This window comes from Oryctolagus cuniculus, chromosome 3, assembly GCF_051225735.1.
Source record: "Oryctolagus cuniculus isolate XC-2025 breed Fujian yellow rabbit chromosome 3, ASM5122573v1, whole genome shotgun sequence".
Taxonomy (NCBI): domain Eukaryota; kingdom Metazoa; phylum Chordata; class Mammalia; order Lagomorpha; family Leporidae; genus Oryctolagus; species Oryctolagus cuniculus.
Window position 1 is genome coordinate 58,585,930 of NC_142869.1, and position 14,163 is coordinate 58,600,092.

Genomic DNA, 14,163 nt, shown 5'->3' on the forward strand with positions numbered 1-14,163 from the left:
TTCTTCAGCAGAGGGCATTTGCATTCCAATAAAACACACACACATACACCCACACACACAAAATGGGGGTGGAAATGAGGCAGCCATTTCCTGTCCTAAGATTCAAATCCACTTTACTTTTCTGAAAACATGATTCAAGCTATCCAACAATAATTTAATTGACTGTTCTGTAAATTACATGGCAAACTATCATAAAAACACCAATGAAATGCGTGTGGGCTTTCAGTCATCTGGAATCATTTTTCTGATAATCTTCAGATCTTTCTACTTTGTATAATTATAAAGCACTATTTCATTCAGGGTAATGGAAAAGTCTGTTTTCTATGCATGCTATACATAATAAATTTATGGCTTAGTACAGATAAAAATTGTAGACTGCATAAGATTTCTGAAATATAACACTGCATCTAACGAAAGTGCTTATGGCAACTTCTGGTTTGAAAGGATTGGTTAAATGGTTGCATTGAAGGAGATCGGTGTCAACTAGAGTGGGATTCTTGTAGGGCAGAACTCCTAATCCTGTTCTGTATGAATTGTTTAATACAGACTCAGATAAAAATACCAAAGGTAAGTTTATCTTATCTGTGGATGACACATTATTGAAGTAATTGAAAATAAAGTAGATAATAGAATCAAACTATGAAATATGACATATTGATGTAATAGCTTGCCTCTAACAATAGGAAATTCAATTGGGATGACTGACTTGCTTTTTGAAAAAACAAGCATATGATTTTAAAATGAGGAATGAATTGTAAATAATATGGAAAGCAGTACGTGAAAAGGCTTGAGAATTTTGAATTTATAGTCACCTCACTCTCTGTCAACAATCAATAAGGCTGCTAGAGAAAGTAATAAGATTTCATGTTGCATTGGTAGAATTAAATTATCTGGGTTGAAAGAAGTATCAGGCATAATTGAGTTCTTCACTCTGTTCCAGTGAGACCACACTTTAAATATTAGGCTGATTTTAAATGACACAGTCAAAACGAAGCTTACCAAAGGAGATCAAGAGTGAATGCAAAAGGACTGCATGGCTTACATAATTGACATTAAGATATTTAAACTGGAAAAACTAAGTCAAAAGTGATACAAGAAGCTGCTAAACATGTTGAAACATTTAGGTATATGATATTTATATTTTTATTATTTTATTTTTTATGTATAGAACAAAACGAAGAACCTATGAATGCAAATTTCTAAGAGGCCTCAGTAGTAATGATATTTCTAGTAGTCAGACTGCCCAGGAAGAAACTAGATGTCCTCAGGGAATGATTCTTTTACCAACAGTAAACAGCTGGGTGTATATTTAAATTATTTGAAATATCTTTTATGAATACTATTTATATCACACAGATTATGTAAAGGCCCTACAGATACGAGAGTGAAAAATAAAAAATACTGTTATTGTTTACATATAGATAATTTCTGATCAAATTGGAAAGATAATAAATGAACAATCAGACATTGTAATTACTTGTAATCAAAGGCTATAGAGAAATTATGACTCTAGAGAGGGCCAATAAAGAATACATAACCCTAGAGAGTTTTGAATGAAGGGAACCTCTTTTGAGGAAGTCACCTTTGGACAAAAGGACTGAATAATGAGTCATAATTGGCTGGACGAAGATTAAGAAAAATAAGAGTCAGAAGAGAAGAGTGTAAAGCTAAGAAAGAATGTGCTCTTTTCCTGATTCAGGAAGTGTCTTGGTACATTTAGAAGCTGACAGAATTCCAGTGTGCCTGGGACCCATTAGATGAGGCCAAGAGAGGTAGATTGGAGCCACAAGGCAATAACCCTTGAAAACCATTTTCTGGAATAGAATTATTATCTAAGGTCAACGGAAAGGAATTAAAGGGTTTCAGCCAATGATGTGACATAATCACTTCTGTGTTTTTTGAAAGTTCAGTTTGGCTACAATGTAGAACATGAATGGGGGTGAGAGGAGAAAAACTGAATAGGGAGTGACCATCTGTATCCTAACCTAACAAAGAGACAACTTTGACTTGAAATCTGATCATGGAAATGGAGACACCAGAAGAAGATAGATGGCAGAAATACTAAAGGGTGCAATCCACAAGACTTGGTGCTCAACTGTTAAAATCAATGAGGTTGAGGAAGAGGTCATTGTACATTCCTAATGTGCAAGCAGATGAAAATCCCTCTTCCTAAGAATAGAGAAGAGAAATTTTTATGTGGACAAAATCAAAAGGCCAGTTCTACATGTGATAGTTTGACCTTAGTATCGCCATGAGACTTTGATATTTTAAGGTGATTTGATATCAGAATCTGATCAATTTCCAGATCTATGAAACAAGAATTACCCATAACTTTTGAGTATCTGACTTCACTCTAGACCTAATAAATGAGAATCCTCAAGAGAACACAGCCAATTTAATGCTCTGAGGTTACAAGCAATGGAAAAATTCAGTCATCTAGTATAATTAAAGTAGTTAAACTTTAAACTCCTTTACAACTTTGAGTGCCTAAAATGTTATAAGTGTAAAGATTGTCAGAACAAGCATTAGCTCAATTATCACTTTCTAGGAGTGAATTTTCCATATAGTCCATGAGACACCTTTACAGAGAGAAAGCCATATGTGGATCCTTCTACTTACATTGCCGTGTTTGTATCATATAATTCTGCCAACTTGCTCATAAACTAATTGATCCAGAAACTAGGCCCTGGGTAAAGGCAACAACCTAGTAGTTCCAGTTGTCTATCCAGCCTAACTGATGCACAAATATGGGTGAAAATTAATTTGCCAAATCACATTTTCTCTTTGACCAGAAGGAAGTGGGGAGAAATTAAAAATAAAAAATAGAAGCCATGGGGACACACAAGTCGAGGAGAATCAGGCAGAGAGCAAAGCAAAGAGAAACAGCAGCAGAGTCGCCAGTATGACCATCAGTAGAACGAGTGTAAGTAATACTTGTTTCTGAGTGGGTGACAACGTGACTGGATTCCACCAAATCATTAAAGTGCAATTCTTCAAAGATTTTTTGAATACCTACTGTGCGTCAGTTGCTGGAGCTACTCAAACAATGCCTTGTTTTGGACACCTTGGTCTAGGTACACCATGGTGAGGATTATGCAACAAATAAGAAGATGGATAATGCTGATGAGAAAGACCAGTTGCTGTGTAAGATAACTGGTTTAAGAAAGGAAGATTTCATTGAGGAGATAACATTCATTGAGCCACCTATGAGAGCACAAAGGAAAGTGTATTTCAAGCACAGAACATAGAAAACACAAACTCTACAAACTGGAAGTGTGTTTCTGATGTTTTAAAATATTGGACATGTCCATGAGGTTGGATCTCAATGAACAACAGGCAGTATGAAAGGAGATCAGATTCAGGGCTTTCAGGAGCTTGCAAATTATGATTGAATTTTCAACTTCATTCTGAATATCATTGAGACTTTTGATCAGGGTGATGCCATGATCATACTGGAGGCTTAGAGGAATTACTGTCACTTCTTTTCTTTTTTTTTTTTTTTAAACTTTTATTTAATGCATATAAATTTCCAAAGTACGACTTATGGATTACAATGGCTTCCCCCCTATACCGTCCCTCCCACCCACAACCCTCCCCTTTCCCACTCCCTCTCCCCTTCCATTCACATCAAGATTCATTTTTGATTATCTTAATATACAGAAGATCAGCTTAGTATACATCAAGTATGGATTTCAACAGTTTGCTCCCACACAGAAACATAAAGTGAAAAATAATAGATGATTTTTTTTAAATGATGATGAAATCAGAGCAGACCTATTGTCATGTTTAATCCCAGTGAGAGTCAAGTTGGGAATTGATAATTTCTTTTTTTTTTTTTTTACAGAGGATCAGTTTAGTATGCATTAAGTAAGGATTTCAACAGTTTGCACCCCCATAGAAACACAAAGTGAAATATATTGTTTGAGTACTCGTTATAGCATTAAATCTCAATGTACAGCACATTAAGGATAGAGATCCTACATGAGGAGTAAGTGCACAGTGACTCCTGTTGTTGACTTTACCAATTGACACTCCTGTCTATGGTGTCACTTCTGAGTAGTGATCGCATTGTAGAGGTGCATGAGAGAAAGCAGTGAGACCAGGAAAAGGCTACTTCTAGTCCAGGCTAGAAAGGGCAGTGGGTTGAACAAGACAAAACGCAATTGAAGAGATGGAAGGTGGCCAGATGAGGAATGCAACCTGAAATTACAGCTCTCAATAGTAGATCATGGATTGAATGGGAGAGGAGTCAAAGATTATACAAGATGTTTGTTCTCAACAGACAAATAATTATTGAATTGGAAAAAATCAGCAAAAGAGCAAGTGAGTTTGATTTTGGCCATATTAAAATTGAGAAGTCCAAGGACATTCAAGTGAAGAAATTTGGTTCGTAGGTGGAAAGGGGAGCCTGAAGTTCAGGATGTATATTAGGACTGGCGTTATGAATTTGGGAGATACCAGTATATCAGTCCTGGTAGTATGCCTGTTAAAAAGTTTTCCATTGATCCATTTCTCTCCATTTTGTGAAATCCTCCCCTCATCACAAGACATAATCAGAAACACCATAACGGTTGAAAAAGGGAAGAATGAATGGATTTAGGAGATAGGCTATTTCTGTATATCAATTCATATGAAATAGCATAAGTAGGATGCAGTATCTGCCCTGCGACATTGACCCCTGTATCCAGTAACTCCTTACAATCTACACAGACACAAAAAGGAAGGAGTTCTCCTGGTTTGTTTATTTTAATTAACCAGTTGGCCAATGGGTTTTTCATGAAGCCTGGTTGACCTTTTTGTCAAAAAATTTTTTTTCAGAACTTTAATCACATCTGCTGATTCCGGCTAACATTTTTACTCTTAACAAGTATATTTTCCACTGCACTGTGAAGAATTCTGCATTTCAGAGCAATTGGATTACTCTGTTTAGCATTTCAATAACATTTCCTTTGTTCAATTCATCTTTCTTGTGATTGAAACTTCTTAATGTGCTCACAATGCACCATATGTTATCGTTGCTTAATTTTGTCTTGAAATATTCATTGCTAGCTCTTATGGAAAGATAAGCTGAATAAAACATGTTGTTTTAGCTTTCAGTTTTATCATCAGCGGCTTTAGCAAGTTATTTACTGGTTATAAACAAGGACCAATGCAACTTTTCATATCACTCTGGTATCCTCTTGACAGAATCACTGTACTTTCTCAAGTCTTTAACATGACCAGAAATACACGTCATTGAATCACCATCTTAGGAGAACTGCCAGTGTAAGCTTATATGAAGAATGTACAATAGAATCAACTTCCTTAACTCATAAGAAGGGGATCTGATATTCTTATGATATTTGAGAGCTAAATATAATGAATGTCATGGGTCCTCAGGGCTTTCAGTTTAAGATTTTCCTTTAAAAATAATGGTATTATCCTCTGAGGATGTGAGAACAGCATTACTTTATTCAGCTTAAGCTAATCTAAAATAGAACAGAGGAAATAAATAAATGATGAAACATATCTTTCATTCTTGCCTCTTCATGCCAAAACTGATAATGCCTTCAAAGAACAAAATCATTTCCAACGAGGAAAATATCTTAAAATGATTGCACTTATGTCCAGAGAGGGATGTCTAACAGGTTCAACAATTACCAAAGAAAAGAACAACAATGCTAAAGATTGTATTATTTATTGCAGTCTTACAAACAAGCAAACATTGTGTTTTATGGCTGCACAGGAAGGAAGTTTACTGCAAGCAGCTATTAATGTGTCCATTTATATCCCACCTCCCTGAAAAAGCCCCAAATCTAGAGGGAATACAGAGTGGAAAATTTCACTCCCAATTTAGACATCTCTCTGAACTCCAGAGGAAACTACTCAGCTGGCCTCTCATGCAGTTGAAACTGAGCTGGGTGACTGGATGATGAACCCTGGGGCCAGCAGCCCAAGTGCCAGACTGGAACATGAGCTACTGCATTGAACAGACTCTGCCTCGTGTCAGGAGCATTTTTGTGTGAGGAATCAAAGAAGCCGTCCCTGGAAGCAGTGTTGGTCAAAATACTGATACATTTAGAAGTTATTTCAGCAGTTCCCCTTGGGAGGAAAATTCTGGAAAAGTGAGAGTCTGACTAACACTCTTAGTTGCTGTTGCAACAGCTGTTACATGTACAGCAAATAACTGTTTGGGCTCCTTAGAGCTGCTCCCAACACATGACACTGCTGCAACACTTTATATGAAGTCTCTCCAAAATTCAAGTTACTCTGCTTTGCTTACACCAGGAAAAACGAATGACAATTAACTGCCAACACTGGGGAAGAGTAATCGGGACTTCTGGAAAAAATCTTTCCAAAGAAAATATGTGAGTAAGGGTAAAAAAAAAAAAAAAGCAAACAACTTTGTCATTATTTTGTAAATGCTCAATTTCCATGCTGACATTCTGAGATCCCTAATTATTACTTCTTCAACTGCCTGTTTTACTTTTGACAAAATTAACTTTAACTTTTAAATAAAGTATGTAAGTGAGCATGACACTACAGCAGTGTAGAGTTGAGCCTAGATCAAGCTGTGGTCAAACACAAGGCAGCCTATGAGGCATGGCTCACCACTCATAACCCAAAACAGTACCCGAACAGTACCTTTCATGGCAGGTGGTGTGTACACGCTCTGCTTCCTTTGTTTAGGGGATGCATTCTGTGACTGTGGAAAGAGAAGGGAAAAAAGTAAAAGGCTTACATTTTGATAAAAATATAATGTCAACAGAACTCTGAGCAGGATACATATTGCCATGTTTCAAAGAGCTTTCTGATTCCACCCAGCCCCCATTGTAACATGAAACCCTAATCAATGAGAATTTATGTACAAGTCCATTGATATCTCAGATTTAAGTAATAAAAACTACTTTATGTATGAGTTTAGTTTTCAAAACATTCTCACTTACTCTCTCACCAAATGTTCCAAAAAGTTTTGTGAGATACTGTTTGCTATTTTATCCGTTCTGTATTTTCTTCTTTAATTATTGCTTTAAGCCCAATTCTGAAATTGTGGGAATGGATTATAGCTGCCACTTGGTCAGTATTTGTTCCATTTCTTGATGCAAGTCTATGCACTTCTTTATATTTCTGTGCATAATATAATGTCAGCTCCCGGCCGGCGCCGCGGCTCACTAGGCTAATCCTCCGCCTTGCGGCGCTGGCACATGGGGTTCTAGTCCCAGTTGGGGCGCCGGATTCTGTCCCGGTTGCCCCTCTTCCAGGCCAGCTCTCTGCTGTGGCCAGGGAGTGCAGTGGAGGATGGCCCAGGTGCTTGGGCCCTGCACTCCATGGGAGACCAGGAAAAGCACCTGGCTCCTGGCTCCTGCCATCGGATCAGCACGGTGCGCCAGCCGCAGCGCGCCTGCCGCGGCGGCCATTGGAGGGTGAACCAACGGCAAAGGAAGACCTTTCTCTCTGTCTCTCTCTCTCACTGTCCACTCTGCCTGTCAAAAAATAAAAAAGAAATAAATGTCAGCTCCCTTTGCTTTCTCTAGTTCCTGTTTTCTATCTGGACTCCTAAATGTGTATGCCAAAGAGATAGAAAGTGACATCTTTCAGACTAGTTTCTAGGTTTAAATCTAAATATACTTATCTTTTTAAAACTTTTTAATGTATGTATGTATGTATTTCAAAAGCAGAGTGACAGTAACAGAGAGATCGTCTATCCACTTGTTCACTCCCCAAACACCCACAACAGCTGCAGATGGGACAGGTTGAAGCCAGGAGCCAGGAACTCAAGCCAGGTCTTTCACATAGGTGGAAGGGACTCAATCAAATGAGCCATCACCTGCTGCCTCCCTGGGTGTGCAATAATAGAAATCTGGAATTACAAGTAGAGCTGATACTCGAACATGGGATGGGTGCATCCCAAACAGCATGTTAACCACTGTGTCAAAGGCCCACTCCCGAAGACATTTCTTGGTGGATCTCCTGGATCTTGTCATCCAGGCTTTAGAGGACTTCAGCCTCCCCAGACTTGGACTTGGGGTCCACTTTCACTCACACCAGAAGACCCATTAAAAGATGTTTGCCCCTATGCCCACCATCTCCTTGCTTCACGATTCCAACATTGCCTAGCCCTAGATTGTAGTTCTCACACACAATCCTTCACTAAATGGAAATTGTCACTATCATACCTTGCCATTGTGTGTTATTAGAATTTCTGCAAGGGAAAGCATTTACAGGTAGAGAATCAAGGTAACCAAGGGGCATAGCTTTTAATGTCACCGTTTTATTGTTTCTTCAGTCAGAAAAAGAAGCATAAGTAAATAATTTTCACCATAGTTATATTCATATTGCATTTTATTGCATCAAATTAAGATAGTTTAATTGATTTGAATACATAAACAAAAATTATGTAAAATATAAGCAAACTTACTTCTCCTTGAGTGTTAGTCGCTCTCTTGTCATCTATTTCTGCAACAAAAGGTATAATTTATTAGAATTTTAATTTCTTCTTTGAAATACACATATTAACACTTTCAGCAACACATATCAAAATGGTTTAATAACTCCATTTCTTACATAGCAACTATGGCTCAGAGCTGCAAAGGGGAGATCAATAATGGTAATGATTTCATTCTGAGACAACCTTTTTCTCAAGGTGTAAAAAATAATAATAATTTTAAGAAGCATTCCTGTTAACAGCCCAGATATTACCTACCTTCCAGGAATTCAGAAAGGGGACCTAGGAAATGACTCTTGGGACAACCATTGGTGACATCAACCTCACAACTTGAAAACATCAGCGACATGCTTTTCTCCTTGGTTTTGCTGCTGCTGCCACTGTGGATTCACTGTAGCCTCTGGAAAATTCCCTCTGAGTGTTGTCACTAACCAGAAGAAATTTCCTTTCCCACTCAGCCTAAGTCACACAACTCTAAGGAAGCTGGCACACTTTCTTTCATATCCTCCTCAAAAGAACCAATTAGTCAATTAAGTATTTCTTAGGACAATGCTGAAGCAACCTATACAGTCTGTGGACAAAACAGTTGTGAGGAAGGGTGGGTTAGAGGAAGAAGAGCTCACATCGGTCCCTTCCACAGAGGGAGGACATTCTGGGCGGGGCTTTTTCCTACCGCTTCACCCACATTGCATGGATTCTAACTCTGAGCTTCTTGACCCAGGCATCTTTCTCTGACCCTTTATGCTAGTTCTAAGGCTAAAGAGCTAATACATTGGGACAAAAATTGAATGAGGACTTCATCAATGAATAGCTACTTGAAGATAATGACATAGATATATAGAGATTGAAATGAAAACATACACTATATAAGTGAAAAATATTTCAAAATTACATGTGTGGCATTTTTATTTTGTGAATAATAACTACATATAGCTAGAGAGATGCATATATATGCATAGGTTACCAATATGTTAACTGTAGTTATCTCTGGGTCACTGAATAACACTTCATGTTTTGTACCTATCTATATACTGTTTGTTCTTATTTTGCAATAAAGAGAAGAATGTATATAAGCTTGTGGATAGACACACATTTATATGTATATGCATGTGTGTGTGTGTGTGTGTGTGTGTGTATAAAATGCAGAAAAAATTCTATATAAATCCAACCATGGATGAAGTTGATATTTCATATAGTAAAAGACCAAATTGTCAAACAGCTAGAAGGAAACTATATAATTATTGTTTATTCTAATATGAAATATTAGTTATGGAACCTTAAAGAGGTCATAGAAAAACATATAATAAATTTAACTACTTTATGTAATAGAAAAGAGACAGGAAACTTTTGGTTTAGGATAGTAATTACAATATACTTATGAAATCACTGAAGGTAGCGGGCAGCTGTAAATAAATCAAATTGAATAGTTCTATCAATGAAAAATCATTAGTCACAAATATTTCATCAAATATGTAATAGCACATATGTTGTGATCCATTGGATTATTAAATATCAATGAGGTTCCTTTTTTGGTAAATAAATAAAATATCTGTATCATGAAAAAGGATTGAGAAAATTCAATTCTGTATTCTTGAAATTGAAAAGTGAAAGTTAAATGACTCAAGACAAAGTGATTCACAAAAATATACAAAGCAGTAACAGAAAAGGTGACAATTTTCTTAAGATCCTATGATTTTGAACACATTTATATTTTCCTTAATAGATTGCTACTAAGTTGTGGAGGGAGCTTACTCTTCTCTGTCCCCCAAGCACTTCACATACACACACATACACACACACATACACACACACACATTACACTACATTACATTTTTGGAGGGCACAAACACACTTGGACAGCAGAAACCCAGTATTTTCTATAGGTTATACCAAATAATCTGTGACAAAAAAGACCCCCCCCCAAAAAAAACATTTGCAAACATCATCTGTACTTTTCAAAAGAAAAAAAAAACACAACAACAACAACAACAAAACAGATAATGATAGTGTCTGCATGTTCTCTTCAGGATCTCAAATTATGGCCCATGGCCAGCCAGAGTAGCATTCAGAAATACTATAACCTCATGGATTCTTATAGCAGATGCCCATCTAGAAATTGTTCAGCTTACTCACTAAAACAGAAAAAATACTATTTTGGAGCAGCAAAGTAATGCTAACTGATGAAAAGTTTGTTAGCTGAGTATTCATGATCAAAACCAGCAAATTTTCTGTTTACCTGCCCCAGATTTATCTTATCTATATTTTTCCTCTCTGAAAGTCCATTTGATTTGAGCAAATGAATTCCTTAATTTAGGAGAAAAAAATGTACAAGTCATTACATTGAAGGAATTTGAGTATGAAGATAGGTATAAAATGTTCTAGTATATTCTAAGCATTTGCTAGAATAGTACCTTCCTAATCTAATCTTTACTAGAAGCCCCAAGTTCAAAGCAGAGCCTTTTTAAAATGTATCCCCTCTTTGCAATTTTTTCTGTAATTCTTTAATTTCTTTATTGCACTTATTTAAAGGTTTACTTAGATCTATTTTACAGTTTTGGCATCCTAACCATTGTAGTATTTGTAGCATATAGTGAATTAAAGCTTTATTAACATCTATCTTTATTCTAGTGGGAAGTATATACCAGAGAGCATGTTGCCTTTTAATTCTTTTCTTTTCTACAAACAGCTCAACATTGCATAAGGCATTAACCCTTTCTTCTACACTAACATTCTGCTTGATTAAAATTCTACAAGGCAATGGACATTTTGGAGGTTATGAGACTAAGTGCTCTTCTATAAAATTAGGAATACAGCAATCATTAGCAGGACCACCAGGAAGCTCCAGCTTGTAGTTCCCATCAAACCTAAAACCACCAAGAGGACTGCAGCTGTCCTTCTCATGCCTTGCTGAGACAGACCTTCTGCTGTGACCTTATCAGCCAGCTGAAGTGGCCTTGGTCTCGTCATCTTGGGGCTGGCGCTGTGGCATAGTAGGCGATGCCTCTGCCCACTACATGTCCTGGCTGCTCCTCTTCTGATCCAGCTCTCTGCCTATGGTCTGGGAAGATGACCCTAGTGCTTGGGCCCCTGCACCTGCATGGGAGACCCAGAAAAAGCTCCTGGCTCCTGACTTCAGACTGTCCCAGCACTGGCCATTGTGGCCTTTTGTGGAGTGAACCAGAGGATGGAAGATGTTTCTCTCTGTCTCTCCCTCTCTCTGTATGTAGCTCTACCTCTCAAATAAATAAATAAAATATTTTCTTAAAAAAAAAAAAAGAGAGAAGTCTGGGGAACTGTCATAGCCAAGAGGAATCTAAGGAGACTTGTTAACTACATGTAATAGGGTATTCTAGATGGGATCCTAGTCCACAAAAGTGGCATCAGATAGAACTAATGAAGTTTGAATTAAATACGGACTTCAATTAGTAAAGATATATCAATATTTGATAATTAATTATCATAATGTAATATTTTAACTAGTGTAATATGTCCATAACAGAGATATTATGTGTAAATAAGAGAATTTCGGGTCTTAGTGTGTTTTTTTTTTAAATTTAAGATTTATTTTGATTTATTTGAAATAAATAGAGTTACACAGAGAGAAAGACAGAGAGAGCAAGAATGAGAGAGATTCCAGATGCTGGTTCATTCCCAAATGGCTGCAATGGCCAGGGATGTGCCAAGCTCAAGCCAGGAGCTAGGACCTTCATCCAGATTTTCTACATGGGTGGCAGAGGCCCAAGCAATTGGGCCATCTTTCCCTGCTTTCCTATGCACATTAGCAGGGAGCTGGATTGGGAGTGGAGTAGCAAGGACTTGAACCATTGCCCATATGGGAAGTCAGTGTCACAGGCTGCAGCTTTACCTGCTATGCCACAATGCAGGTCCCTCAATGTGTTCTATGTCCTTATTTTCCTTTCTTCTTTTTTTTTAAATCCAAAACTCTCTTTTAAAATATTGTCTATTTTTAATTTTTTGAAAATTTATTTGAGAGGCAGAGAGAGAGCTCCAACCAATTGATTCATTCTCCAAATGCCTAGAAGGGCCATGAGTTGGGCTGTGGCTAAAGCCAGAAGCCAGGAATGCAGTCCATACTCCCCAATCCAAGCAAATGAAATACTTAATCTTATTAAAAATGAAAGTAAGTGAAATAGTGAGAAAGAAAGCCATGAAAATATCATTTTAAGAAATGCTATGCATAGCCAATTAAAAACATAGAGGAAAAAGTAGGAATAAACTTAGTAAAAAATAAAAAATTGAGTTGAAATTGTTGAATGCTGATACTAGCAGAGATGTGTTAATAGAAAAATTACATGTCCAGTGATAATAAGAGCCCTTCACTTGGATTTATTTGCTGATTGAAGGGGAGAAGAGATGGAACAAAGTATAATAGAAAATAGTATTCCCAGCATGGTGCTTCTGTGTGATTGTTCTTCATATCCTGAACTTCCTTCCTTCATGCCTGACACTACCATCTTTCAGGATTTTGTGCAAATGGCATCTCCCAACCCTGCCTCCCCAGTTCCAACTGGAAGCCATGGCCCCCTCCCCACCTCTCCCAGCCACACACACACAATAGCACCTGTATCTGTGTCTCAGCATGTCTAATAGTGCTAATAGTATTGTAATGTGATCATCAGCATCTTACCTCCCCAGACGACCTGAAAGGAATCGTATTAGCCTCCATGCCCGATTATCTTACAGATGTAGCACAGTGGCATCCTTGGCACACAATAACAGCTTGTCACATAAATATATCATAATGTGAGTGTTTCATAAAACAAGTCCATCTGTTTGCTGCTTATCTATTGTACAAAATACAATAGTATGGCAAGTACTTGCTCATAGTAGCTGCTAAATACTTTTTTAACAAATAAGTATTTGATTTGAAAACTTTTTAAGGCAGAAATTATGACTTCTATTTTAAAACCACTTTACTAGGCCCAAGACATTGCTAGAGTTCTCAGATTCTAATAAATATTACCTAATTGGTTCAAATGGGAATTATAGAAGGAAAAAAGTTTGCTGTGCTGTTTTTCTAGAAGATTTCTGGATCAAATCTTATATGTGAGTATATGTGTGTGTGTATAAAGGAAATTATAAATAAGTGTTAGTCAAATTTAATGTATTCTTTTCTAGAAATCAGTCTCAGGCAATTACTATAAATGTCAAAATTTATTTGGGATATTGGCTGCAGGAGAGCACTTGCCCATATATAGACATTGATTTCTTGGAATAAACCTCAAAGATACAGAATTTTGATGAAATGAGATAGCAGAGGGTCACTTGAGTCTTTATTTTAGGCAGTTATTTTGAAATGAGAGGTGGAATGTCAGTTTAGAGGAAATTGGAGGACTTCCAATGAAAACAGTGTTCCAAGTTCATGCTTTGAAGACTCCTAGGCCCAAAAGCCATAGCAATGACAGATGAAATATAAAAAGAGATGACTCAAAAGAAAAAGCCACAATCAAAAGTTAGTGAAACATCTCTAAGGACCATAAAGATGAAAAGGCAAACTGTTACAAGCAGAGAAGTAACCCTGGGCCTTAGTCTACAGATCCAGAAGCAGGCCACGACAACTTGGTAAAGGGACTAACTTCATGAAGAGGAAAGAAAAGTCGGGCTTACTGCCTGCTGCCTGGAACCAGAAGCAGGGCTCTCTCGTCTGTGTTAAGAGCACTTCTCTCTGTACCCAGAGAGCCAGGAGAAAGCAGATGACTTGGGACCAGCCACCATGA

General features: G+C 37.3%; 1 protein-coding gene across 1 annotated transcript in view; it reads right to left on the minus strand.

Moving 5' to 3' along the window:
* The window catches only part of PPP1R1C (protein phosphatase 1 regulatory inhibitor subunit 1C), a 154,301-nt gene that overhangs the window by 59,283 nt on the left and 80,855 nt on the right, over positions 1-14,163 (minus strand). The window contains exons 3-4 of the mRNA XM_002712322.6: positions 8,399-8,436; positions 6,625-6,685 (exon numbers count right to left, since the gene is read on the minus strand). Coding sequence (XP_002712368.1) covers positions 6,625-6,685; positions 8,399-8,436 — 99 coding nt within the window. The remainder of the gene's footprint in view (positions 1-6,624; positions 6,686-8,398; positions 8,437-14,163) is intronic.